The sequence below is a fragment of the Bombus flavifrons genome, chromosome 9, assembly GCF_040668555.2.
Source record: "Bombus flavifrons isolate JBK064 chromosome 9, iyBomFlav1_principal, whole genome shotgun sequence".
Classification (NCBI taxonomy): Eukaryota; Metazoa; Arthropoda; class Insecta; order Hymenoptera; family Apidae; genus Bombus; species Bombus flavifrons.
Genome location: NC_138450.1, coordinates 594,389 through 620,910, shown reverse-complemented (window position 1 = coordinate 620,910; position 26,522 = coordinate 594,389). Strand labels below are relative to the sequence as shown.

General features: G+C 33.6%; 2 protein-coding genes and 3 long non-coding RNA genes across 7 annotated transcripts; 2 read left to right on the top strand and 3 right to left on the bottom strand.

The window, feature by feature from the left end:
* Positions 1-4,777: 4,777 nt before the first annotated feature.
* LOC138183073 (uncharacterized) lies at positions 4,778-6,159 on the top strand. Its single transcript, XR_011173978.1, has 2 exons — positions 4,778-5,503; positions 5,565-6,159. It is a non-coding gene; the product is annotated as an uncharacterized LOC138183073 (long non-coding RNA).
* Positions 6,160-6,872: 713 nt separating this feature from the next.
* Positions 6,873-10,593, top strand: LOC138183071 (transforming growth factor beta regulator 1). Of its 2 annotated transcripts, none has more exons than XM_069119608.1 (5): positions 6,873-7,040; positions 9,355-9,583; positions 9,705-9,981; positions 10,052-10,271; positions 10,342-10,593. In XM_069119608.1, exons 1-5 carry the CDS (start codon positions 7,011-7,013, stop codon positions 10,513-10,515), a joined length of 930 nt encoding a protein of 309 aa, XP_068975709.1. In that variant the 5' UTR covers positions 6,873-7,010; the 3' UTR covers positions 10,516-10,593. The 2 variants fall into 2 exon arrangements, with proteins under 2 accessions (XP_068975709.1, XP_068975708.1); XM_069119607.1 differs by lacking the exon at positions 6,873-7,040 and adding an exon at positions 8,952-9,231.
* Positions 8,574-8,909, bottom strand: LOC138183074 (uncharacterized). Its single transcript, XR_011173980.1, has 2 exons — positions 8,798-8,909; positions 8,574-8,718 (listed from the first exon to the last, which is right to left on the bottom strand). It is a non-coding gene; the product is annotated as an uncharacterized LOC138183074 (long non-coding RNA).
* Positions 10,594-11,479: 886 nt separating the features above from the next.
* Positions 11,480-13,786, bottom strand: tank (EI24 domain-containing protein tank). Of its 2 annotated transcripts, none has more exons than XM_069119610.1 (6): positions 13,275-13,786; positions 12,819-12,994; positions 12,474-12,729; positions 12,041-12,384; positions 11,890-11,964; positions 11,480-11,813 (listed from the first exon to the last, which is right to left on the bottom strand). In XM_069119610.1, exons 1-6 carry the CDS (start codon positions 13,287-13,289, stop codon positions 11,726-11,728), a joined length of 954 nt encoding a protein of 317 aa, XP_068975711.1. In that variant the 5' UTR covers positions 13,290-13,786; the 3' UTR covers positions 11,480-11,725. The 2 variants fall into 2 exon arrangements, with proteins under 2 accessions (XP_068975711.1, XP_068975710.1); XM_069119609.1 differs by having other exon boundaries at positions 13,238-13,287.
* A 2,379-nt stretch (positions 13,787-16,165) lies between these two features.
* Positions 16,166-18,290, bottom strand: LOC138183399 (uncharacterized). The gene is made up of 3 exons (XR_011174053.1): positions 17,908-18,290; positions 16,607-17,738; positions 16,166-16,516 (listed from the first exon to the last, which is right to left on the bottom strand). It is a non-coding gene; the product is annotated as an uncharacterized LOC138183399 (long non-coding RNA).
* Between the last annotated feature and the right edge of the window lie 8,232 nt (positions 18,291-26,522).

Genomic DNA, 26,522 nt, shown 5'->3' with positions numbered 1-26,522 from the left:
CGTTCGACAGGTTAATAAATCGTATTTTCGAAATAAACTTTAAATCTTTTTCTTCCCTTTCATGTCTCAGGACCAATCTTCGTAAAAGATTTCGTTTTATAAAATGTACTTAAATTCGATTATGATTTGCTATATGAAGGACGAACAAATTTTATTCAACGAATACTCTTGACATTTTTTATTTCTAAACGATGGATTCCAAACTTTGGGGAATACCTTTCTCTAACTTTTTTAATCAGAAAATATTACATATAAAGAATAATATTTTACTTTAAAATTACTTTAACGCTCTAAAAATAAAATACAAGTTAAAAAACATAAAATTTTAATTCAGTTACAAATAAGAAAACTAACAATTAAATGCGATATTGGCGATAATGATATTGGTAAAAAGAAAAATTATATTTAAACATGGTGTTACGTCGAGCGGCCCTCTACCTAGACCAAGCCATACACCGCGGGCCAGACGGACACCAGATGTCCGCTCATCCTTACGGCGTACCCTTAATAGTCTTAAGGACCCATAAATAGATACATAATCATATAGTCATAAATCCCAGCAATTTGCTAGCTAGAGTCCTTCAAACCGAACAAAGGTCTTTTTTTTTTATCGCTTTTTAACGATTATTGTCTATTACGGCTTGACAAGGGAAAGTTAGTTTTTCTCAGGTACGATGCTTCCCACCAGCAACTTTCTATCGAGGGCGGCTAAGGCCCTTCTTAGTCCAACAACCTTCTTTAAGCCTTCGATAAAAAGCAATGTATACTGCCCTCACTTTCCTGACCAAAAATGTCATGAACAAATCCGATGGTCCTGTTCGCTAGACACACCCATCGCTAGCTTTCCTCCGACACAGCATCGTCACCCAACTTCACTTCTCCTACAACACTAGGAGGGTCAAGTCAACTTACTTCTTCTACATACTACAACGTCGAAGTTTAACATCTAAATTTAACGTCTGTTAAGTATTCTCTAGTGCTACTTCTACTCACATATTAAAATCAACTATAAGAGCCTTGCTCTACTATTCAGATCTATCTCATCTTTGTGCGACAAGTTGTTATCTACGATTTATATCTACTCAACAGTGTAATTTAAGTGTTGGAAATATATATTTTATCATTCTGTGAATCACAGTGTTATACAAACTGAATCGCCCCTATTATCTTAACGGAAATCAGGGGATCGATCAACTCGTGGTGTCGATTAGTATAATCGTAACGGGAATTTACGACTCCCGTTGACGTCTCTCCTCGCGATTGCGTCTCCCCGCGATTGGTCGAAAATACACATGGAATTTAAAGAGTTTTGGAAGTTCAGTAGTTTTTTAATGATATATGTATATGTCGGAGATAAAAGGACATCGGGATTTCCCGGCTGGAATGTTGGGAAAAAAACCCAATACTCTAGTCCAGACTTTTACTATAGCTACACTTAAGTAATGAAGATAAGAAATAGTTCTAATGTTTCAATCTGGCCTTTATGACGATGGGTTCGGGCTCGAAGTGACATAGCGGGTCACTAGACGTAGCCACGGTCACGGGAGGGACGTGTACCTGACAAAGATATGGAATGATTGTATGGCCCTCATTAAGAACAAAGATTGACCCGAGAAGTGGGGACAGGAGTATATAAGGGCAGTTTCATTTAGATCGAGGGCTAGAGAAGTAGAGAGTTAGTTAGTCATTGTACGAATTACTGATTGAGTTACTCGAATCGAGTATTACGTTGATACTCGTCCTCCCGTGGACCGTGGATTCGTTATCGAACCTGAATCCGTGGTTACTATCATCTCGACCATCCTATCGCCGCTATTACTCATAGCCTCTTGTAGTGTCCACATTTGTACCAATAAACCTTAGCTACATCCGCAATGGTAAAGTAAGTGAAGGTTCATCGAACGCCCATAATTCCAATCCTTCTCCGACATCAGAAGTGGGATCAGTGCCGATTATAACACTGCAAGAGCTTACGACCGATTCCGCTGCATGATGCGCAGCTGTCAATTTGATTATGGAGGAAAACTCCTAGAAAGCAATGCCCTGAATATAATTTCAATAACGAGCGTCGAATCGACTTCTACGTAGTGGAAGCATCAACTGGTGGATCAAGCCATCCGGGTGAGTCGTTTCCATTTTACCCCGATTTTGGAGCCGAGTGTTCACTAATTAAAGAATCCGTGGACTTGAGATTTTCTGACAAAAGAACGATTGATATAGTAGTAATGCGAGAAATAAGAAATAATTGTACTAAACGTACGTCTCAAATCTTGTCCGTTGCCAGTGTTAATGGTATTTGACCCGAACTATCCGACAGAACTTCATACGGGCGCTAGTTCGGACGAATATGAGGCTATTTTAATGCACAAGACGGAAGGTAAAAAATAGAGTAATAAAATATTACAGTATAAGAACTAGCCCTGCGGAATTTAAGTATCATTCATATGGACTAGAGACGGTAGCAGTTGTTAAACGCTGTTAAACATTTTCGTCATTATTTACATGAAAGAGAATTTCTTGTTGTCACTGGTTGCAATTCCTTGAAGGCATCTAATAATAAGGTGAAATTTACTTAATGACCAACTCTTAATTTTGACATTGTGTATCGATAAGGTAAACGAATGGCTCACGTAGATTTCTTTCCGCTGAATCCCATAGACGTTGATCATAGTATAATTAACAAAGTCAAAGAAAAGAAATTAATCTGGTACCCTTTATCATAAAATACAAAGAAAAGGCAGGAGTCTCTTCTTGCCCATTGTCCCAAGAGGTTTTAGGTGGTCCGTTATTAACCATGTGCAACAGTCAATTATGCACTTAGGTTGGGATGAAACGCTTGAGAAACCGTACGAGTATTACTGGTTCGAAGGAATGGCGAAATAAATTCGTAAATTCGATGAGAACTGTCGTGCTTGTCGAGTTTGGAAGGCTACTTCAGGTAAAATACAAGCTGAACTACATCCTATACTTAAGACCAGCATACTTTGGCATACAGTTCACGTGGACATAACGGGCAAACTAAGCAGTAAAAGTGATTCGAAAGAATATGTCATTGTTTTGGTCATTAATTCATTAATTAATTCATTAAATTCGCATATCTGCATCATACTCGTAAAATAGATTCCCTTAGTACCATTAAAGCACCTAAGTATGCTATATTTTTATTCGACAGTCCTTGCCGGATAATAGCGGATCAAGGAAGATGTTTTACGGGCAGAGAATTTCAAGATTTTTGTCAAGATAGACACATTAAACTCCACTTAATAGCAACCGGTGCGAGTAGGGCCAATAGACAGGTAGAGCGTATGATGCATACGCTAAAGAATATGTTTACGACGGTAGAAACGACCGGGCGCTCATGGCAAGACGCGATTGGGGAGATACAATTAGCCTTGAATTATTAATTGGCAAGACAGCCAGGCCCTACGGCTTGTCGTTGCCTGATAATATCGAGGACAAAGAAATAGACATCTCCAATATAAGGCATCAGGCGATACAAAACATAGAAATTTGCGCTAGCTACGACAAGGACAAATTTGACAACACAAAAGCTAGAATAGTTAGGTTTAATCTCGGTGATTTTGTATTACGCAAAAACGAAGAAAGAAACCAGACGAAGTTAGATCTGAAATTCAGGGGTCCATTCGTGATAGCAGAGATTTTAGAAGGAGATAGATATACTTTAAAAACTTTAGACGGCAAACGACCGTGTAAAGACACACATGAAAAACTAAGGAAAATGCCGGAGAGTAGCGTTCCTGCTGAGTTGGACGTCTACGACGATGACAACGACGGAGATAATAACGATGTTAGTACACGGACCTCAGAGGATCATTAACACCCCGTTGTGGTAACAGGTTCAGTGTGATATCGTGCACATCTGTAATATACCCATTGTGACGCCTTGCGCTTCTGTAATCTGTACGTTTGTGATACACCCAGGGTAGGGTGTACTGCGCTTTTCTTAATATACACTAGCCTAGTGCGAGGATGCACTAGCACACAAGCCTAGTGTGACAATACACTAGCCTAGTGCGAGGATGCACTAGCAGACAAGTCAAGTGTGGCAATACACTAGTATGACAGTGCACTAGCATTCAATGTCTCCATACACGCCTACTGCGACAGTGCACCAGCATTCAGTGTCTCCATACACGCCTACTGCGACAGTGCACTAGCATTCAGTGTCTCCATACACGCCTACTGCGACAGTGCACCAGCATTCAGTGTCTCCATACACGCCTATTGCGACAGTGCACCAGCATTCAGTGTCTCCATACACGCCTACTGCGACAGTGCACCAGCATTCAGTGTCTCCATACACGCCTACTGCGACAGTGCACTAGCATTCAGTGTCTCCATACACGCCTACTGCGACAATACACTAACACTCAGTGTCTTACACACGCCCAAAGTGGTAATACGATTCAACAAACTGAGATCCATCAGCGTACGAAATCGAAAATGATCTGTCGTGTAATTACGGTCTGACTGATAACTCACAGAATGCAATTAGCACTTTGAATACAAATTATAACGACACAAATTCTTGTTCTCTTTCATTTTTTTGTTGACAAACTTCCGAACGAAATTTTGTTGGACCCTTGGCTTATTTGGAATATCTAATTAAATGGTAAATAATAACTGTTGGGTCGAGTCTAATACAGGAAAACACGACATTCCAGATGCACCCGAGGACGGGTGATTGTCAGGATGGCCGTGTCGGAGATAAAAGAACATCGGGATTTCCCGGCTGGAATGTTGAGATCGGCTCAGAAAGAGATAATTGGGATAATTAGTGGTCGGGGAACGAGTTTTACAGTTTGGCGACTCCGTAATTTAGAACGTTACCCAACAATCAACCCAAGGGCGAACGGACTGTACCAATAGTACAATAAGACAATCGTTAACGCTCTCGCAACCACCATTGTAGATAGAGGCTCGCGGGACTGAGGTCCCGAGGAAAAGAAAATACAAAGTACATCGACTACAATGTACAATAGGGGATGTCGTCGTTACCACCACGCCAAAGCAAGCGTTGATAGGCTTCGAGGACTGACCGTGGCTGAAAGTCGAATTCAAAATTGAATTCTAGATTGTTAAATAGGGTGCAAGAGGAAGTAGATCGGATTGGGCTCTACTGCGGAAGAATATTGCGTAACTCGCTCCGGAAGACCGAAAGACCCAAAAGGAACAGTACGTACAGTTACAATAAGGATGAGAAAATGCCTGGTTATATATGGTAGAGCAGCTGGTGCTGATGCAGTTGATTAATGAATCGAAACTGGCTGAAAGCTACTTCAGAAATACAAGATGTAGAAATACAAGAAATACAACGATATAGAAAACGGGCAAGAAGGAGTAAGACGATTGCAGTCGATAGCCACTGTTGCTGGGGGCAAGCCGGTATCGCGACCACAATGATCAGTACGACGATCACGGTGACTCGGAATAGAAATCTTCTCTTACAAGAATTTATAGCCTCCAGAAGACTATCAAAACAGTAAGGAAATGGGAATCGTATGAATATCTATGTATGTGTATCTATTTCTTTCTGTATACAGAAAAGCGATTAACGAGAGGAGAGCGTGGCCGTAGAGTAACCGCTCCTGGATTAGACTTAGAGATCGCGAATACATCGAACAGGATGGGTGCCGGATTGAGCCGCAACTTTGGAAAAGGAAAACCGCTCCAGAAACACAGAGGATGATTGTTGTATCCGGTTGTAGGGCGAACACAGTCCGTCGGTTGAGACGCACCGGGAAAAACGTTAGTGTGCCCTCGCTTATGGAAGACGGGCGCGACCTATCTCGGAGCGCAATGAGGAAGAGTGCTGTGCCGGTTGTAGGACGGACACAGTCCGTTCTGGGACGCAACCAGCCAAGGCGTTTGGTTGTACGAGACGGGTGCGGCCCATCCTGGAACGTAACAAAGGAAAAACACTACTGATCCCGGTTATCAGTTTAGAACGAAATGCGGTTGCAGCTGGAACGAAGGTGGATCACGATCATAGAATACACTTACAAGAAGACGGGAGCCGAATGAGCTATCAAGGCTTGTTGGCAAAGAACCATACGCAGCGGTATAACAAGCCACGGACGGATTCCGTTAACGGCATCTACCAACCGACTGAAGCTACCCCCATACTGCAGTTGCTGCGCCATCGTGCAAATAAAGGCCTATTGTTTATAGTAGTGGAAATTCCTTTAGCCTTCGTCACCCTCAGCTGTAGGAAGAGGAAGCGTTCGCACTCGGTGCTATAAATTAGGCCTTCCGCCGTGCGGCGTCGTAGGCTAATGATCCCCAACGTTTTGCAAGTGCAATGCTTAGCATATTCGGGCATTCTTTGTACAATCGTCAATGTAGACGAACGTCGAAGCGAAACTACGCAAGTTCGGCATTTTTAAATCATCAGAACGTGCTGTAAACACGACTGCCCTAAACTCGCTCGTAGCATTATCTTACAGATAAATATCCTAATGAACAAATTAGTCATGACATCAAATCTTGTCTGCAGATAACTTGTTCTTTTGTTTTTACCGTTTCTGTAAACGAATACGCATGCAAAACGCATACATCACGTCAGAAATATTATTCGCAGCCTATCAACTACTGAAATTACTATTAAAATGAAATTCAAGTTTTATTATAACGGAAACATTATCGCTTAACATAATGTTAAAGCTACAAAGTTATTGTGTATGAAGAATACACTAAAATTCTACTGACCATTCTATTGATTCATTATGGTTTTAAAGAAAAGGTTCTCTTTTCTTTTCTAAAAAAAAAATAAACAATTAATTTCTGTTTCTAAGACAATTAAGTTTAATCATTGTGCGATTTTGTTATTCTCATATTTGTCTATATAGAACCGTATAATGAAATAGGCTCTTATAACGTGGAATCACAGCAAGTATAGCTCGTTTGTGGAAGAATTAATAGTTATCTAGCGTGGAACTTCAGTGCTTGGCCGCGTGGTGCAGCATCTGTAGTGTAGAACAACTAGAACAATGGGCGTGAGCTCTCTCACTTCCTCTCTGGTAAATATAAAAATATAAAAACTGTTTTTATAATTTAATATACAAAATTATTTTTGCTAACACATTTTAAATAAATGAAAGTATACCATTGTATTATTATTACATTTAATAATTCATATTATAAATTTTCCAAATTACGTAAGTAGCAAAGATAAATAGGGAAATTACAAATTCAGCCAAAAATATGCTCCACGAATTATCGCCCCCTAGCGGTCAAAGAATCGAACTATACGCACATTTCTTTCTCCGATGCTTTAGTTTGATAGGAGAAATATGCGTATACACAGCGAGATGAAAAATCTGAGTTCGTTCTGGGCCATACAAAGTTGACTGAAGGGGCTATTCTAGTCTACAAATTTGAAAAAATCGAAAAATTTTTTTTTATATTTCCAAAGTTTAGACATTCAAGAATATGCCCTTAAAAGATTTTTTCAAAATTTCAATTATTTTATGAGACAGTCATTTTTGTGACGCGGCATTTGCTCCGGTATTACATAAAAGCTCCGCTCCCCAGCGGCTTAAATCCAAAGATTAGATTTTAACACAAAAAATGTAAAGCGCCGACACATAATATAGTACGGCTATGTCGCGTATCGGTACTTTTGCCTAACACATATTATCAAATTCATAGTTTATTGTGAATACCCAAATGTATTAATACGTATCTTGGTTGTAAATAAACATTATTAAAAAAAAAAAAGCATTTGCTCCGGTCCGACCGGAACAAATGAACAGTAGACAGTAGACGTTGTCCGAGTAAACTTGTCTCAAAACTTTAAACGCGTTTTTCTCAAAACTACTTTTTTCGAGTTGGCGTGCACGATATCTCAAGTTCTAATGAACCGATTTATTTGAAATTTGGTGTGAATGTTCTTTATACATTCCTCTATCGCCTCAACCACGCTGAGATCAAAATTTGTAATTTTACTATTTTTTTTAAATTCGGAATTGCTAAAAAAAACATGCCAAAAAGGAAAATTTTTTTCGAACGGCCGCCATTTTGTGAAAAAATATTTTTTTGACTTTTTCAAGGTTCATGCTATAGCTGCATCTATACTAATTAAGAATCCGCTCGGCTTTTTTGCTTCAGATGACCAGAAGGATTGAAATCATGCACGCCGGGACACCCTTTTTTGGACCCCCCCACTTTGCCAGTTCATAACTTTGTGAAGTTTGAATTTTTTCAGTTAATTTTTTATGTAATCTTAAAGTATCGATAAACAAATGATAAAAAAATGGATAGTAAAAATATTTTTTGTTTCGTTTGTACAGAGCTTCAAAAACCGCCCGAAATTCATGCCTCTAGACTAGAATACTCTCTGAAAGCAAACGTCTAAAGTTATGTACTGACGAGTGGAGATTCGAAAATGATCAGTAAAACGCTGCGCCACACCACCGCGTCGCGCACCATGAATACAACTTTTGATCGTCATTTCTAATTGCCATATGAGAAGAGTTATTTTAGTTCTATCGATCAAACGACAGAATGAAATTATTGTAAAATTACAAAATTACAGTCTGATTTGTAGGAACTCTTTCTAAATAGATTTTATATAATTATTTTACAAGAAATGATGTTATTTTATATTGTGTTCTCTTGTTAATCATTTCTGAGAATATCGCTGCTGCTGTTGATGTTCATTGTTGTCGGTAGCTTGTGGTATTCGGAATGTTGCTTCTGTAATTAATAAGAAAAAATGAACTTATTTCTAATATTTCATCACTTTGAAGAAATTTTTACGTTTTCTCGCCCTTACCCTTCATTAATCACCGGTACAAATGCACATTTCCCATTTTGTCGTGTAGTACTTCCACCAAGAGCAGCTGAGAAGAAATGTGTATATAGTGCAACTGTTGACCGCTAGAGGCCCTTTACTACGCATATTTTCGCTGACTTTTTAAACATTACATCGGCGATCTTCCTACTCATTTCTGTATGTACTTACTATACAAACTTTTGCATTATCTTAGTTATAGACATAAACTAATATATATGCGATAAAAAGTAATCACAAACATCACTCCATCATAACCTCTTTCGATATTTTGTGTCTAATGTAATGAATTCACAATGACTCAAACTTATGATAACTATTACAATGAATTTAAAAAGAATGCAGAATTACAGCAAAATTTAAAATACAAAAAGAAATACCGAAGGTTAAAAAGGATCATAAAGGATACAGTATTCGTAAGATTATTTACTATGATAATATTTCTTTCGCGATGATGTATTATTGTTTTAATCGAAATATGAATAAAAGATAACAAAATTTGGTTACTACAGAAGTTTTGAATAAATGTATAATTACAGGAAAATGCAGCATTATGTGATCAAGTTGCGCAAATGCAAGAAAATCTTATGCTTGTGAAAGAAGAGAGACTGTTTCTTTTACGTAAATTATGTCAACAACAAGGAGATATAGATCCTTCTACTATGATAGCTCGATCTCAATCAAACAGTATTAATCCTAGTTCGTTTAATCCAGAATGCTCTACTCCTAAAAAAACTGCAAAGAAAAGAGCTTCAACTGATGGCTCAGGTATGAAAGTATTCTAAATTCAGTTACACCAAATGTAATGTAATATAATTCCAAATAATTGAGACATTGTGTGTATAGCAACTCAACAAAATAAGTAATATAAAACTTTTATTTGTTTTAGAAACAAAAAATAAGGCTAAACGTTACAATAAAACTGCGAGGAAAGTAGTCCAATTAATACCATTGGATGTCCATGGGAGACCTATATTTCCTATTTCTTTAGGTGATCTTACTGTCTACTCCCTTGGAGAAGTAGTATCGGACAGAATAGCTTATCATACAGAGGATCTCATTTATCCAGTAGGTTACTGCAGTACTAGGGTATATGCTAATTTAAGGGATGTAAGAACAAAAAGTTTATATACATGTAAGATATTAGATGGTGGACCAAAACCAAGGTATATAGTAACACTAATAATTAATATAATTTTATGTATATAAATATACAACGTTTAGGATTACTTACAGATTTGAAATTGTATCTGATAATGATCTAGACCAGCCTCTGGTTGGCTCTACTCCTGATGAGTGTCATTCCAAATTATTAATGGCAATTTCTCTTGCACTTCGTACAATAGCACCAAAAGGAGCTGATTTTTTTGGAATTTCACATCCTACTATACAAAATCTTATACAAAGCACACCTGGAACTCGTAAATTGGCTATGTATAAACAACAACGTTTCGAAGTATGGAATTAAATATTTTATTTACATATGATTAAAACTGTGTATAAATGAAATTATAATCAAATCTTAGGTAAGCAAGAATCAACCAATGGAAAGAGGAACAAGTCCAGTAATGGAAGAAGAAACAGATCCAGGACTTGGATTTGCTGCTTTACATAGGCATTATGCTTTAGCAAATTCGTACAGAATTAAAGAAGAACCGTCTGATAGTGATCTTTTAGCTCTTCAAGAGCTTCTCTCGTGACTTTTGTATTGTTAATAAAAAGAATTTTTAATTTCAGAAAAAATATTATTTTGCTTTATGTATTGGTATTGAATATTAATTTTTTATATAAAGAAGATAGAAAATCTGTTAAAATTAGCAAAGTTTATTTCAAAAATTATTTTGTGGTATTTATTATGCTATATATAGTCTGTAAAACAATTTACTTTTATCTTATTAAAATAATATATAAATAAAATTACAATAAATAATTTAAGTTATTTGCAGAATGTTATCTTGTAAATATTGAATGGATGTATTATAATTTTGATTACATTGTATTATTATAAAACTATGTTGTTTTAAACAAATTTCAATTGCATGTCAATGTAAACAGATTTTGTCGTAAAAATAATTTTTGCTATTTTGCGAATGTGATTAAATAAATCAACTTTAGTTTGAATTTTAAATATTTTACAATTATAATTAATATTAAATTAATAATATTACGTATTTTGTCATTTAAGAATTAGAAATAGTAATATAGAAACAAATTACTGTAGTATTATCTATCAAGGTTTGTGTATTGTATAAAGCAACATATCTCCACAAATTTGAATAAAGAATGAATAAATAACTATACATATATATCAATCAATGTTTAACGAAAAAATTATTTTTCGTTGTACAAATGTGTGAGCAACTGTATTTATATCTTTCCAGTTGTGTAACTTATAAACAGTATTACAAATTTTATACAATTATTTTACCCAAGCATATTATATTTTTCATATAATAATAATAATAATAAAAATGTATAAAATTGCAAGTTACTTTTATCCTTTGCAATACAATAAGGAACATCTATAATGACTTTAAATGTTACCAAGTTTATAAATTCTTTACTGTTAACGTATGTCTTGGACATTTTACTCAATATAATGCATTTACAAAGACTCCTTCCTACAATTCGTTTCTGCATATTTACATACATAGTTTATGAATGTATTTCTATTTACAAATAACGCTATTAATACATAGGTCATATCCTTAATTTTGTTTACAATGTTATAGAAAATTAAGAAAATATAAACCTTATTCACAATCCCACAGACAACATAGGAGTTAACACAAAAAAATTAATTAAGCATATGCCTTATAAAAAATAATAAAACTTATGTGAAAACCTGAAAAGGTACAATTTATTGCTACATATTTATTATCCCACAGAAATTTGTTATATCTTTTTCTGTCACCGCCTGTTTGTGGATCCAATCGTTTTATTGAAAAATGTATTTGCAATAGCAATTACAGGCGAAAATAGCTTTAATGGACAATCACTAAAACAAAGAATTAAAATTATGAAGTATTATTATTATATGTATGTACATGGTTTAATAATATTAAAATATGTACCATACACCAGTCACAGGTACTGCTTCATTTCCACTTACAATAAATAATGGGAATAGTATAGAAAATACACAGCCACTAAAATAAATGATAGTTTAATCATTAAAAGTTCCCACATAAAAAGGAAGACAAAACGTTTTAAACGATTGATTACCTTATTACATACGAACTGGGCAGTTGGGTAAGTACTGCTAATGGCAGACCAAAACCCACGAAATATGGCCAATTGCTCTCGATAAAACTCAATCGTCTATGTAACTCCCAACCCATATTAAACCATTTGTATTCAAAAGCATAGAGAGCATATAAAAGGCACATATGTATAAGGGCAAGGATATCACCTATAGGAGGTAACGGAATCCTAGATACTAACATTCCTTGACCCAAAAATAATGCTTGTACCAATATACTGAAAAGCGTGTCTGCTACAAGCTTGCTCACACTGGATAAAAGTAATGGCCTCCCTTGTCTATACCTATAAGCGCTGTCTGCTATGTCCTACATGATTTACAAATATATAGCATGTGATATTAACTTTCAATGGTTACTGGCCAAAGCTTCTTGTTCTGAGATCAAATAATTCATACCTGAAACCATAAACTGTTGACTATCCTACTGAGCACAAATAGTGGTAGTACCCATACAGTGCCAAAAGTTAATGACAGGAATGGTTTCATCCAAGACCATACAGTCATACCCATACCCGGTGAATGACCAAATATAATGGTCAATAAGTACTTAAGAAATGGGAGTAAACCACATTCAAAGATTAATATGCTAGCCCAAAATACACCACCATTTAAAGCACAACACTGAATTGTTCGTTTCAACACTTTTGATTCTCTGAAAACATATCATATATAACATAATATTAGTATTTTATAATTGAAGTATATGTGTATGATTTGCATAACTTTATAATGAAACTATACCTTAACTGATTGAAATGTTTTTGGGGAGGAGTTGCAACAACTATGTCTTTTCTATGAATTTCTTTAGAAGATGGTTGTTTAAGTAATTTTTCATTAATACGTTTGTCCATATAAAATAAAACAATAGCTCCCCTTAAGCTATCTACAAATCCTCGATATATGGCACGTATTATTCCCTAGAATTATAACACAATACATATCAATATGTTATTACATAAATATCATCAAAAATCATTTCAGTATAAAATTATTAATTCTTAAATATACAAGTGCGTAATACATGTATATATGGATACAAAGCTTGTTTTATCAAAAACATATAAAACAAAAATGTATATAGCATATTTGACTGTAAATTTAGATATAAACATAATTAAAAAGGAAAAAAGATAAATAATAATATATAAAGGTTTACAAACACATGTGCTTTTATTGGAAATAAAATTCATTACTCACTGTCACGTTATCCATATTTCACGATAATATCCACAATAGAATATAATTAATCTATAGTCGGAATATATTGAACAATCTGGCAAAAAAACATTTTCGAAGTAACATAGCTGTCAGTGTCAGGAGCAATATGATAACACACTAAAAGCGAGTATAGGAAAAATGTTTATGGCAGCAAAATAATTGAGTTTTTAACATTTCAAACACGTACATATATTGCCATTCAACATTGATATTAGTAAAAATATCTAACTGACGGATATCTTTGTCCAAAGCACACAAATATGTGCTGTAAATTAAATTAACGCGAAACTATTATTGCAATGTTCCGCAAATTTACTTTAAAAACATTTTTGCAAAAATATATCAACTGACTGGTTTTCATTACAGGCAAAGGTCAACATTATGTTAATAGAGGTATAAAGGTCACTACCGAATTTTCGATTTTCAGTAAATCTTTCCATTAGCAATTAAAATATAGAAGAATTTTAAGCGGTCAAAGGATTGAGATATTATATTCATTTATACGCACAAATAATTAATAATTACTTGGACACTTGTAAATTCTAAACAATATACATATTTTAATATACATATATATCTATACATGTACATATGTAAATATACTGAGAAGTTTGTTCCGTTTGTGCCGGTTAATAGTGTTCTAGTTGCCTCTTAGATGGCACGAACTGTCCCAATCTTATAGCGACTCTAGCGGGAATGCGGGCTGGGTTGCGTGTTGGTAAAGTAGATTCTTCAGTTTTTCGCGAGGGAAGAATTAATTATCGGTCGCTAATTATTACAAATATACTTTATGCGCAATTTAGAAGTTAAAAAGACGAAGAATGGCTTTTGAATAACGGCTCTGTGATTATGTACATATATACGCTATATTTTGCTAACTCTTTACACACGATCACATTCTACGTCTGTCCAACGGGTTCTGCATACGGTTTTCCTCTTTTCTTAGGGGAACGAAAACGACACTTTTCTTGGCGCCCACGTACCTTAAACAGGTTTCCCCAGATTTAGGATTAACCGCCGCGAAGGTGACTCGTGCGTCTTTTCGACAGTGCGGCATCGCCACAATTTACGGAAGTCCGCAGGAAGAGACAAACGTAAATAATGAAGTATTAAACTCCCAAGTATGCGAGATAAGGATGAGAACTTTTATCGAAATAAGTAAGAGTTAAATGGATTTCGTGATTTCTCTATATGTGGTTGGTATCAAAGCCAAAGTAACTCTGAGGATTCTCTTTGCTTCTTCGTTATAATTCCTGATATAGCAAAATATGAAATTCTGTGGTTCAGAAGGTTCAATCTGAAGGGTAGCTTCCTTCTCCAAGGAGGCGTCGCGTAGGGATTCTGATGAAGGAGGAAGTTACCCTTCAGATTGGACCTCGACGTGAGTTGTGGTGCAGTGAACGCTTTCCTCCAGGTTTCCAAGCCTATGGCGTGATCCAGCGTAGATGGCTCAAGGGAAAGCGGTATAAAAGTGAACACTGCGTGTAACGTAGCCCTAAATCATCGCTGTCGAGAAGAGCCTTGTCAAGATATCCTTTTCTTTTCGCAGTCCCCGCTTAAGAGGACTATACAGTTTATAAGTTTGGGGGATACATTCAAATGTCCCCTTTTATTGTTTTTAGCTGCATTCTTGTTTATAAATCTTTCCTTGCTCGAATGACCACTTAATCTAATGGAGTATTTCACAAAGGGTGCCTTGCTATTATTAAATCAGGAACTAAAAACGACGGTCACGCGTTTCGAATATTTAGATAACGTGCGCTATTGCAACGATTGAAATTATTAAAATGGCGACGATTTATCATCAAGCGACAACAAAACTTGATTCGCAGATAATGTAGAATGTATAGAAAATAATTAAGTAATAATACTGACACGAAAGAATAAATGAAACCAAGCTTTTTGCTGTACTTGAAATCTACGTAATTTACCAACAGATGTTATTATTGTACTTGTAAGGAATAGATTTACTTCTAACAATATTTATTTACGTTAAAAACACAAACTGAGAAAACACGTAGAAACAGTTTAATTCTTCTTTCATCATTAAATAATTTAATTATTTCATACTTAACTTTATTTTGTATATAATAATAATAATATTATACTCTTAAACAAAAAGATAGTAAATAAAAATATAATAATCGTTATATTCATTGTTAAGAGAAAAAAGATAAGAAATAGTATTTTGATTAACTGATAACCGTTGCTATTTATGATTGATATCAACTAATTATTGATATTAATTACTAGTGTTCGATTAATAATATCTTGTTATTCGAAAATATGAAATGTATAACAAATTACAAGAACTTGTGTAAAAAGTAAGATTTTTAACACCGCGCAATAATTCTTGAGTAACTTATGCAACTCGAAATATAACTCAATCTCTAACTGCACTTATTATTATTTCACATTTCTTAGTTCTTTCATTTACATCTATTCATTCTTTGTATGGTGTAATTTAATATGATGCTTTCAAAAATGAGGAATAATAAAATAAAAAATATATGTATATATTATAATAAAAAACGAGATAATTCTAATCAATTATATTATTAAACATATTTAAATTACTTAAAATTTTTATTTATTTTTTACATATTTATTGTACAATTAACATTTCTCATTACTTTAGCTAAGCAAATTCTAAGATACAATTGCGTGGTGACAGAGATCATGTTTGAAAACCTTAGTATAATACTTAATTTATAAATTTGTACATTTCTGTCGTGATGTTCAATTAATAAAATATTTCGATAAAATATATAGCTAATTAATAACGATAATATAACTAACAAAATAAATTTCATTTTTTTTACTTTAAAAAGTTTCCCGTAGTATAACGAAAGAAATGTATATCAAGGAATAAGAAATTCTATATTTCCCTTAGCTTAAATTATTTTATTTTAAAGAATCCAATTAACAAAACAACATAGAAAATTGAGGCAAATTAATTAAAACATAATTTTCTATTATTTTCGGACACATATTTAAAATTCTATTATAACTCAAAATCTCTACTTTCATATTGTATCATCTTTATTCCAAATAAAAATTTAATCACTTGCCCGCGTGAAATTTTTGATTCCGTTCCATAGCACAGCAAATGCGAATTGAACTTTCTTCCTCGCATATCCTGGCGTTACTCGTGCCAAGGTCATTGATTCCTCCAGTAGTTCCGGCTTAGTTTCTGGGCCAGGTTAACCGAGCTAACAGTGCTACCAACGTCGACCGGAATACCATCATCAACCGTGACGTTGACATATCTTGATACGAGTATGTACAAATATTTACAAGTATGTGCTTACCTATATACTATATACATGTATGTATGTACAACACCAGCAGCCGGATAGACGAACAGTCAGACACAATCGGACCAATAACAAATCCGGTAAGTATACGCAATTTTACTTCTTGACCCATTCACAAATCGTCCCTTACGTATATCGTTCCTTTATTACTCTTTCTTCGTTTCTTTCATTTCTATTTCTCAAGAATTTTTAATCACACGATAGCTTAAGCTTGAAGTCGTTCATAGATTTTTAATAGAATCTTCTACCATATTAACTATATATGTACTTTTTGATTGCTTACAATTTTGAAAAATTAAATTTTAAGTGCGGCTTTATTAAACTTTTATTTCGACATTTAGGATTATTCAACAATTTTACATCAAACACGCACGTAAAGAGAACAAGAGATTGTTTATTAAGATGTCGCATTCTTGATGTATAATGCTAAATTTCTTATACAGTGTACACTGCCTTTTTGCATTAATTTGGATAAATACGATATTGAAAATAAATTGCAAACGTTTTCTAATCAATCTGTCATCTTTCAGATTTATTCCTTTTATGCCAAAACCATGAATACCCAAATTTTCACTCTGTCAGTAAAGTAGCTGGCTAAATATTTTTTCTTTTGTCTCTAACTACATAAATTAAAACGATGCGCATAGCTAATTACAAGCTTCAGTCATCATCTCCAAAATTATCTGATCATTTCACATTTGATTATGAATTTCTATAATCTTATTGAATCTTATATAATCAACTTTTATATTTTTACTGTTATTTTCACAATATCTTACTATCATTTATAATAATAATATCATATAACATTATTTTATTTTTATTATCATGTAGCAATTGATCATTTAGTCAGTTTGCTAATCGAACTAAAACATTGTGTATATAAATCATTGTAAGTAATTTAAAATCATATATACCGTTACAATCACGTTACATCAGATACGAATCAGTAAAGGAAGAAAAAGTTGAAATATTGATGAAATGTAATAAAAAAAATGCAACTATAAAAGGTATACAAGTAGAATATTCGAAAAACTATTATCATACGAATAACATCTCATTATAACTAATGTGTACTGTATGATGTTTCATCATTAATTTTAATGGCGTTTAATCATCGTAAAGTCTGAAAACACAAAGAAAAAGACTTTAGACCCAAGCGAAATATCTCTAGTATGTATACATATAGCTTTGCACGTAACGCATTCAAGTCACAGTATCTAACACCTTAACCTTCTTCATCGATTAAATTATAAGTGAAACATAATTTATATAATTTATCTAAAAATTCCTACCTTATCTAATGTCTTATATTATAATGCATATATTGATATGGTGTTTCTGACGTTGTTGAGTTTTCGAATGACGTCAGATGCTACGCAAGTTAGATGACGAACTACGACACGATGATCGCGTAGGTAGGTAAATACGGTGACGTTAACAGAGCAAAGTGAGGCAAAGCAAGGCAAGGCAAGGCGATGCAAGGCAAAGCAAAACAAGACGATACGAGACAAGACAAAGCAAGGTAAGACAAGGCAACACAAGACAAGTCGAAGAAAGTTAAAGGAAGGCAAGGAAACAGAAGGCAACGGTGGACTCAAGAGGAGGAAGAAATAGCAGGAATCTTGTTTCGTTGGCTTCTGGTTGGCCAGTTCTTTCCAGCACTTTGCAACGTCAACTTCGCGACCAGCAGCGTGCCAGTCGTGCCAGAGATGGAGACACCTTATTCGCTTGCGACTTCCTCTTCGAAAATCGTTCAAAGGGAATGACAGTGACCCACTTGCCGGTTCCAGGTGCGCGACTCGTCAAGGATATTCCAATTTATAATCTTGTACAGTTATACATATATTAACTAGTTACACGCTTGTGATTGTATCTTTGTTTTACGTGATCAACTCGACTCCTATTCTGTTATGTGTAATTATTATTTCGGAGATTAAACAGACGAAGGAAGATCATGAAATTTCAGCTACATCAGTAATCGGACACCACGCGCTCACGTGGCTAAATCTTCTGCGATGTACTTATGCTACGAAGATAAGTATTTTCAATGATTTTGCTACACTTTCCAAATTACGCTTATTTACATTTTTTTAAACAACTTCTCTCAACAACTACAACTTAGTATATGTGATACGTTTTTAAGATAAGGTTCCTCTACTAGCAACAATACAAATTATCTGCCCAACATATTATTGTATTCGAAATAGATGTAAAAACGTTCGCGTCAATTTACTCGACTTATTATCGTGACGCGCCAGATTTAGCAAGAACACTTGTTTCAATAAAGTATACGTCACTCGGTAATTCTAATTTTTACGCTGACGTTATTTAAACCCGCCTCGTGCTATACGTTTGTTTTTTCCGTGTAAACGATGCTGTTCCTATACAGTGAGTCGTTCGTATAATCTGTATGTCGAGTGTCTTTAAAATGTACAGGAATTCATATAGGATTGCAACGTAATCGAAATTTGTGCCAGTTGCTTCTGTCGACACGTTCTACTTCAGCTCTTCCACATCCTTTCTGTAACCGGGCTATGAAAGTCGATTATCCTCTATAGAATTCTTTTAACACTAGAAATGCCAGAACTTCCTTTTTTTTCGTTTTTTCTTTAGTTATACTCTTTTTATACCTTGATATAAAACAATCACACTAGAGAACCATTTAACATTTTTTAAAATAAAACAGGAAGACAGTACCAGTTGTATTTTATAATTTTATGTATTCTATTTTTTATTCGAATAAATATTTCTTAAAATAATTGTTATATTTTACTCGATAAAGATTTTTTCGATAAAAGTTTACCCATATAAAAACTAATGTTTATTTATATATATATATATGATATTCTACATATATGTCTGTAGGTATTTATACTATAAAAAAACGAATCGACATCTTTCATCGTAAAACTTTGTTTTCTATATCGAACATAATATTGAGCCCAGTATTGAGTACGTTATACCTATTGTTTTATAAGAAATGAATCGTTACACAATATCGATAGGCAGAGAGTACACAGCCCTTAAAAATACTCAAACAGTTGTTAGTCGTTTTTACCCTAATTTGTCTCGAATTCGAAAGAAATGAGCGAGAAGATCGAATCGAAATGAGGACAAACAACTGCGTTAGTAGTTGAATAAGTTTGGAATGCAGCCACGGTCGGTATGCGGAGTATTCTCTCATCCTGTTGCCATAGAATTGAGTGCGATCCTGGAACGCGGAAACTCCAAGTAACCGCTCCTAAGAAAAGTTCCGAGACCGATCTGCTCGACAAAACAAAAAGATTGAACAATCGAGAACCGCTTACCCATACATAGATACATATGTATGTAGGTATATTATATATTCATATATTATATATCTCTCTCTATTTTCATCCTACTTATTATCCTTCCTACTTTTGAATGCTTATCTTGCGATTTACGCCAGTTTTATGTATATTTTGAAGAGAATATTCCGACTAATATACAGGATGCATCACTTAACTGTCACCATGATTTTTTAGGCCTATAATTTATTTCTATAATTTAACAAAAAAATGTTTTGAATACAAGTTAATCAACTTTCAATAGCTTATAAATTCGATATAAGAAATTTTCAAAATTTGTTTTCTCGCTAAAAAGCCAATGATACCTTGACACAACGTATTTTTGACTTGATACTGTTACAACCGATATTAAGACAAGTTCAACGACCTACTGCATTATGACCTTGAAATGAATGTTGGAATATCGGCTTAATCAAGACAAATGCTCTCGTTAAAAATTATTTTATCTCAATTAAATTACACAATTCAAAATGGTAAACTTCAATAAGAAAAACGTTAAGCATATTATGTACATTATTATGTACAATTATATCATGTTACGTTATATATATTATTGCCAAAGGAGCATAAACAGCGGCGCACATCAATCCGCACATGTCAAGAAATTCGTTGTGGTAGCATTGTAATAGCAATTGAAATTGTGCTTACAAAACTATGAGCTACAATTTGAATATTTATCATAATTGAATGCACAAAGGTACTGCTATACGACATAAGGCCGTTTATGTTCCTTTTATAATGTGCCGATAATTAATATTTTTGTTGTTGAAGCCCTCCATTTTGAAATTTTGATATGGATAATTTCAAGATTCACGGTCATGCCAAGATCATAGTATAGTAGGTCGCTGAACTTATCTTAACATCAGCTACAACAATGTCACTTCCAAAATATGCAATGTCATTTAAAGCCTAAAAGTTAGAGTAAGTAGAAAAGTAAAAAAGTTAAAGGTAAGTTTAGCTTTTTGTCGAATAAACAAATTCTGAAAATTTCTTATATCACAATTTGTAACCAATTGAAAGCTGATTAACTTTTATTCGGAACATATTTTTGTCAAATTATCGGAAGTGTTTGAGAATCATGGCGACTATTACGTGGTGCACCTTGCATATCGTACGATTTGAAACCTCATTTCTGACTCATAATCAATTTTCATTCCAGCTTCTTGTTTTTTACGTGTTTACGTGTTCAAACGTCAGATTTTCAAGTACATACACGCATATCTATTTTATGCAGTAGTGTAGACTACAGTAAGTACATACATACTGTATATGGTACTTAGACAACCTATTTTGACGAGTTTCATAACGACGAACAAACATATTTTTATGATTTCTCCAGATAGTTCTGATCTAAATGTTATGGGGTATAGTATATGGAATTATTTAAAGCGAGTCAGGAAAAGAAAGAAAGTGAAAAAAGGAACTGAACTCTCTGTAATACTAAATGTAATAGTAAATGGCAGAAACTATGAAATAAGTAGATATATTATACAATTATCCGGTAGTAGCATTTCGAAAGAGTAAAAGTAGATATGACAAATGAGAAACTAAATGTAAGAAGAAAAAAGAAATGGAAAAACTGAATCATAAAAGGAAGATATCAGTAATGTTGAAAAACTCAAATTCATTGCATGTCCACTCGTTTATTCTTCATTTCTTTGTTTTTATTCCTGTATTAGATCGCTTATTTGGTAATCTAACTTAACTAACTATTGCTACTACAATATATTAGCTTACTTTACTACGTAAGTTATGAATATTAGTCGATAATTCCAATAGTGTACTCTCCGATATTAAAAGTAATTCATTAATCATATCATATAATCGCAAAAAATATGATCTAGTGAAAGACTAACATCATCATTTCGTATTTATTTCGTATTTATAGGAAATATGTTTTCTATGAAGTTCGCGAATATATTCTCAATCCAACGATAATTGTTTAATATCAATTGTAATGTAAAAAAAGCATGCAACACATGAAAAAAGGCGAAATTATTCGAGATTAGACACTACAGGATAAGTAGTTACAAACTTCTTCGTTTATTCGAATGATATTCTTTTGCATAGTTATTGAGAAACTATATTTTTATTTTTACCACAAATCTTTAATAATTCAAATTTACCATAAAGCTATAATATCGCGTAACGTCACGTGAATTAATTTGCTTTAGCATCGTAGTGATATTTCGCAAAAAGAAACTTTTGTTAATTATTTTGTACAACAACACTAATGTTACTGTAGTAGTTGACATATCCTTGCTCGAACATAGTTAGCGTCTTCACACAAATTAAGAGGTAAATAGAAAATGAATATAGCTACATATACATACATACATTCTCCGTAATTCAAATAAAAATATTAGTAAAGATTTTCGATGTATTGCAATACGTATACATATATAATGTATGAATAAATTCATACACACAATTCCTTAAGCATGGAATTTACCGGCATAAACTGTGGATCTCTTTAATATTCCGTTATTCAAATTTATTTAATCAAATGAAAGATAAAATGAAAGACAATTTCATTCGATAACCAAGTAATCAAATAATCGAGGGAAAAATCATTTTCTTGTACAAATAAACTACAGCATAAATATTTTAACTATCATATCTGTAACTACAGGAGCCGAACATGATATATGTACATATTATGTACCTAAATGAATAATCATTTTTCAAATATTTCATTTAAATAAAATAACAAAGTGGACTCGTTAGAAAGTAGTAAAAAAGAATTTCGTCAAATTTTTGTCAATGACTTTTTCTTGAACCGTGGCGATACGATAAAAATGATGCTCGCTAATTGGTCAGAGATGCGTGGATCGTGCTGGAATTTACGTAACACGTGAATTCATATGTTACGATAATGAGACCGGCGATGACGACAACGTCGTAAGCCGAAACGCTTTGCTAAAAATCAAGAACATTCGTGCTTAAAATTATCATCGATCGTGTGCTTCGAATGTAGTTGAAAAATTAAAGAAAAAATAAAAAACGCAAAAATTGCCATAAAAAGTGCGAAAAGTGCTATGAAAAATACAAAACACATACTCTTGTTGTCGAGCAGTTTTTAAAATCTACTGATCAAGATGATATTTTCGAAATCATATTTTGTCGTTCTTGAATTAGAAATTATTCGAATAACGTCGCCAGGAACATCCGTGAGGAACCATCTACTTACTCTCATGATTACGTATCTGAACGATATTCTGAGAATTGTGAACGACGTTTCTTCTCCCACACAGCTACAGACGGAAAAGCGAAGGAAACTGTACATATCTGCGGAAACGTAAGAAGCTAATCCCTTAAAAACTCTTGGTTTAAAATACTTTCGTATGGAATCCAAATAGACACAGGATATTGAATGAAGAGTACATATTTAAGTATATCACGTAAAATGAATATTTCACATTAAACGTAGTAAGTAACATCTACTTTTTACGCAACAGATTAAATATATTCTATATTTACCGATACGTGTAAATGTATTGTTCTCAATATGTACTTCTTTCACGACGAAAACATATTACGAAATCTATTATAATCTACGAACGTATTAGACTCTATTTCAAGAAATAATGGTTATTTTAGTTAAAAACGAAATGGATATGCAGTCTACTTGAATGTAATATTAATGATGCGCTTATATCTGACTTCGAGCAGTAAATAAATTCGAAATAAGTATTAAAAAGCACCGTTCGTTAAGCTTAATTATTCGATGGCAGTATTAGACATTTACCAGTTACAATTGAAATGCATGTTTTATGAACAACAATCATTAACAATCGAACCTAAACAAATTTGATTTGATTTTACATTTGTTTGGGCTACAAATAATATTGTTGGATTATTTTACAACGTAATGATATTTACTCTTCATTAGAACTGTCCTTACTTCGATTATCCTTGAATAATAGATGTACGAGCCTGTGTATGTAAAATGTTTTCTGTAAAGAAATTTATACTTTTGTTGTCGTTGTTACAATTGATAGGATATCATTTAAAGAATTACTTGAAAAAAGATCTACTTAAATAGAATATAAGATGTTTGATAGTCAAAATAGTACAGCGCAAAGACATTTTATTGCTTAAATAAACTAGCGCAAATATTTTATTTAAATAACGCCTAATTTTAAATCAGTTATTAATAACAATTAACGATGAAATTTTCGTTAATCCGATGTATAGGTAAATAGTAGATTGTATAATCGCGAGAATCGTCAAGACAGATATTTAATTGTCAATTGTATTAAAAACTAGATTAATTATCAAGTTTAACTATTAGAGTCCATTAGATTAATGATTAGATATTAAAATTCTTTCTAGTGTAAAAGTAATTTGTAATCACCAACTGACGATTAATTTCATCCATCGATTAAATCAAACGAAATTTTTAATGATTAATACGGTCTTTTAACTGTAAGTATTGGTCGATTCATCAAATTAAAAGTATTAATTAGTCGATGCTCTTGATATACAGGGTGATTGGTAACTGGTGGTACAAGCGGAAAGGGGGTGATTCTACGCGAAAAAAGAAGTCGAAAATATAGAATAAAAATTTTTCGTTTGAGGCTTTGTTTTCGAGAAAATCGACTTTGAATTTTCGCTCGGCACGCGTGCGGTACGTTATAACGGATCTCACTGTAGATCGTTGTCTCGATAGAAAAATTAAAAAAAAAAATTTTTTTTTAATTTTTATTCTATATTTTCGACTTATTTTTTCGCGTAGAATCACCCCCTTTCTGCTTGTACCACCAGTTACCAACCACCCTGTATATAGCGCTATATATATAATTTCTATATGTAGAATTTTTTGGTAATAGTTCATGTGATGAATGATTTCATTAACTATAATAAAATTATTTATCGCAGAAATTATAATACTTGTTAGAATATAAAATTTTACTTGAAATAATGTTATAATATACATATACATATACACGTAGATGTATGTACGTATGGAGTAATCACAAACCTAAGTATGTATGCTTATGTGCATCTGTTCGCGCGCAGGTTGGGTAAGCGATCCGAATGATGAGTTACGAATGATACATGATCTGGGATGAAACGAACGTTTATGATGGCACATCGATAAAACGTAACAAACGGAGAGAGATTAAAGAGAATGCATGTAGATGAGTGGTGGTATGTGAAAATTTAACCATATGTGAGAAAAATGCATGTGTACATATAAAGTCCAAAACATTACGGTGTGATTGGTGAGAGGCAGAACTTTTCGTAGAACAGTCAAGTTAGAATATTAATCGTAAGGATCATAAGGAATATCAATATTTGTGCTTTATAACATTATAACTTATTTCATGACATTAACAAAATTATAAAATTATCTTCTTTCTTTTGCAGAATAATGCATCATCTTCGTATGGCCTAAGAAATGATAAAACGATCAAAATCGAAATTCCGAAGATGGAAAAATCACAAATCACGAGCGGTGTGTCCGGATGAGGTCTCCATCGACCGTGATTTAATTTCATAAGGTCGGTGGGACTTTCGTCCGTTTGCAAGACTCGATGAGTACATCATGTATAAATTTCTATTTCTTGCATAAAATATCAATGATAATTCAGCGATAATTTTGCATTATTTCAAAATATCTATTGGGAATCAAATTCATTACCAATTATATACACATGTATTATGTATATATACAGGGTGGTTGGTAACTGGTGGTACAAGCGGAAAGGGGGTGATTCCACGCGAAAAAAGAAGTAGAAAATATAGAATAAAGATTAAAAAAAATTTTTTTTTTAATTTTTCCATCGAGACAACGATCTACAGTGAGATCCGTTATAACGTACCGCACGCGTACCGAGCGAAAATTCAAAGTTGTTTTTCTTGAAAACAAAGCCTCAAACGAACAATTTTTATTCTATATTTTCGACTTCTTTTTTCGCGTAGAATCACCCCCTTTCCGCTTGTACCACCAGTTATCAACCACCCTGTATATATGTATATGTATATTTACAAGTTCATTAGCAATTACTCACTAGTTCACTAAAAATTATATAAATCCATGTATATTCGATACTATCACCAGTTGGTTACAACAACATAACAAATTAGTTACAAGTAAGTAAAGACTGCTCTTTTGTGACATTCTCGCATATACATATATACATATATGTGCAGGATATTCGAAACTGATTTGTCATGAGCATCGTAGCGTTATTTTAAAGCTCTGGATCGGCGAACATCTGCGAAAGAAAGTAGCAGCGAACTTGACTTCGAGCTTAAAATTCAAAGTCTTCAAATTCAATTCAAATTCAAAGTATTTTATGAGCGAATCTGTAGAAAGATTAACTACCCTTCAATTTCAATGATTTTTGGATACATTGTAGAAATCGATATTTTAAATAACTTTTTCCTACATGCAAAAGGGATGGATTCGCTTAGTCTTCAAGATATTTACAAGAAAAACTGCTAGTACCACTACAGTGAATTATGCCTATAGCGTATGCGTCAGTGTTGGTTGCCGCCGCCGGCCACTTATCTGCCGTTTATAAACTAGGATCGAGCGAGTTTAAAGGCCTTTTGCACAATGTACATAT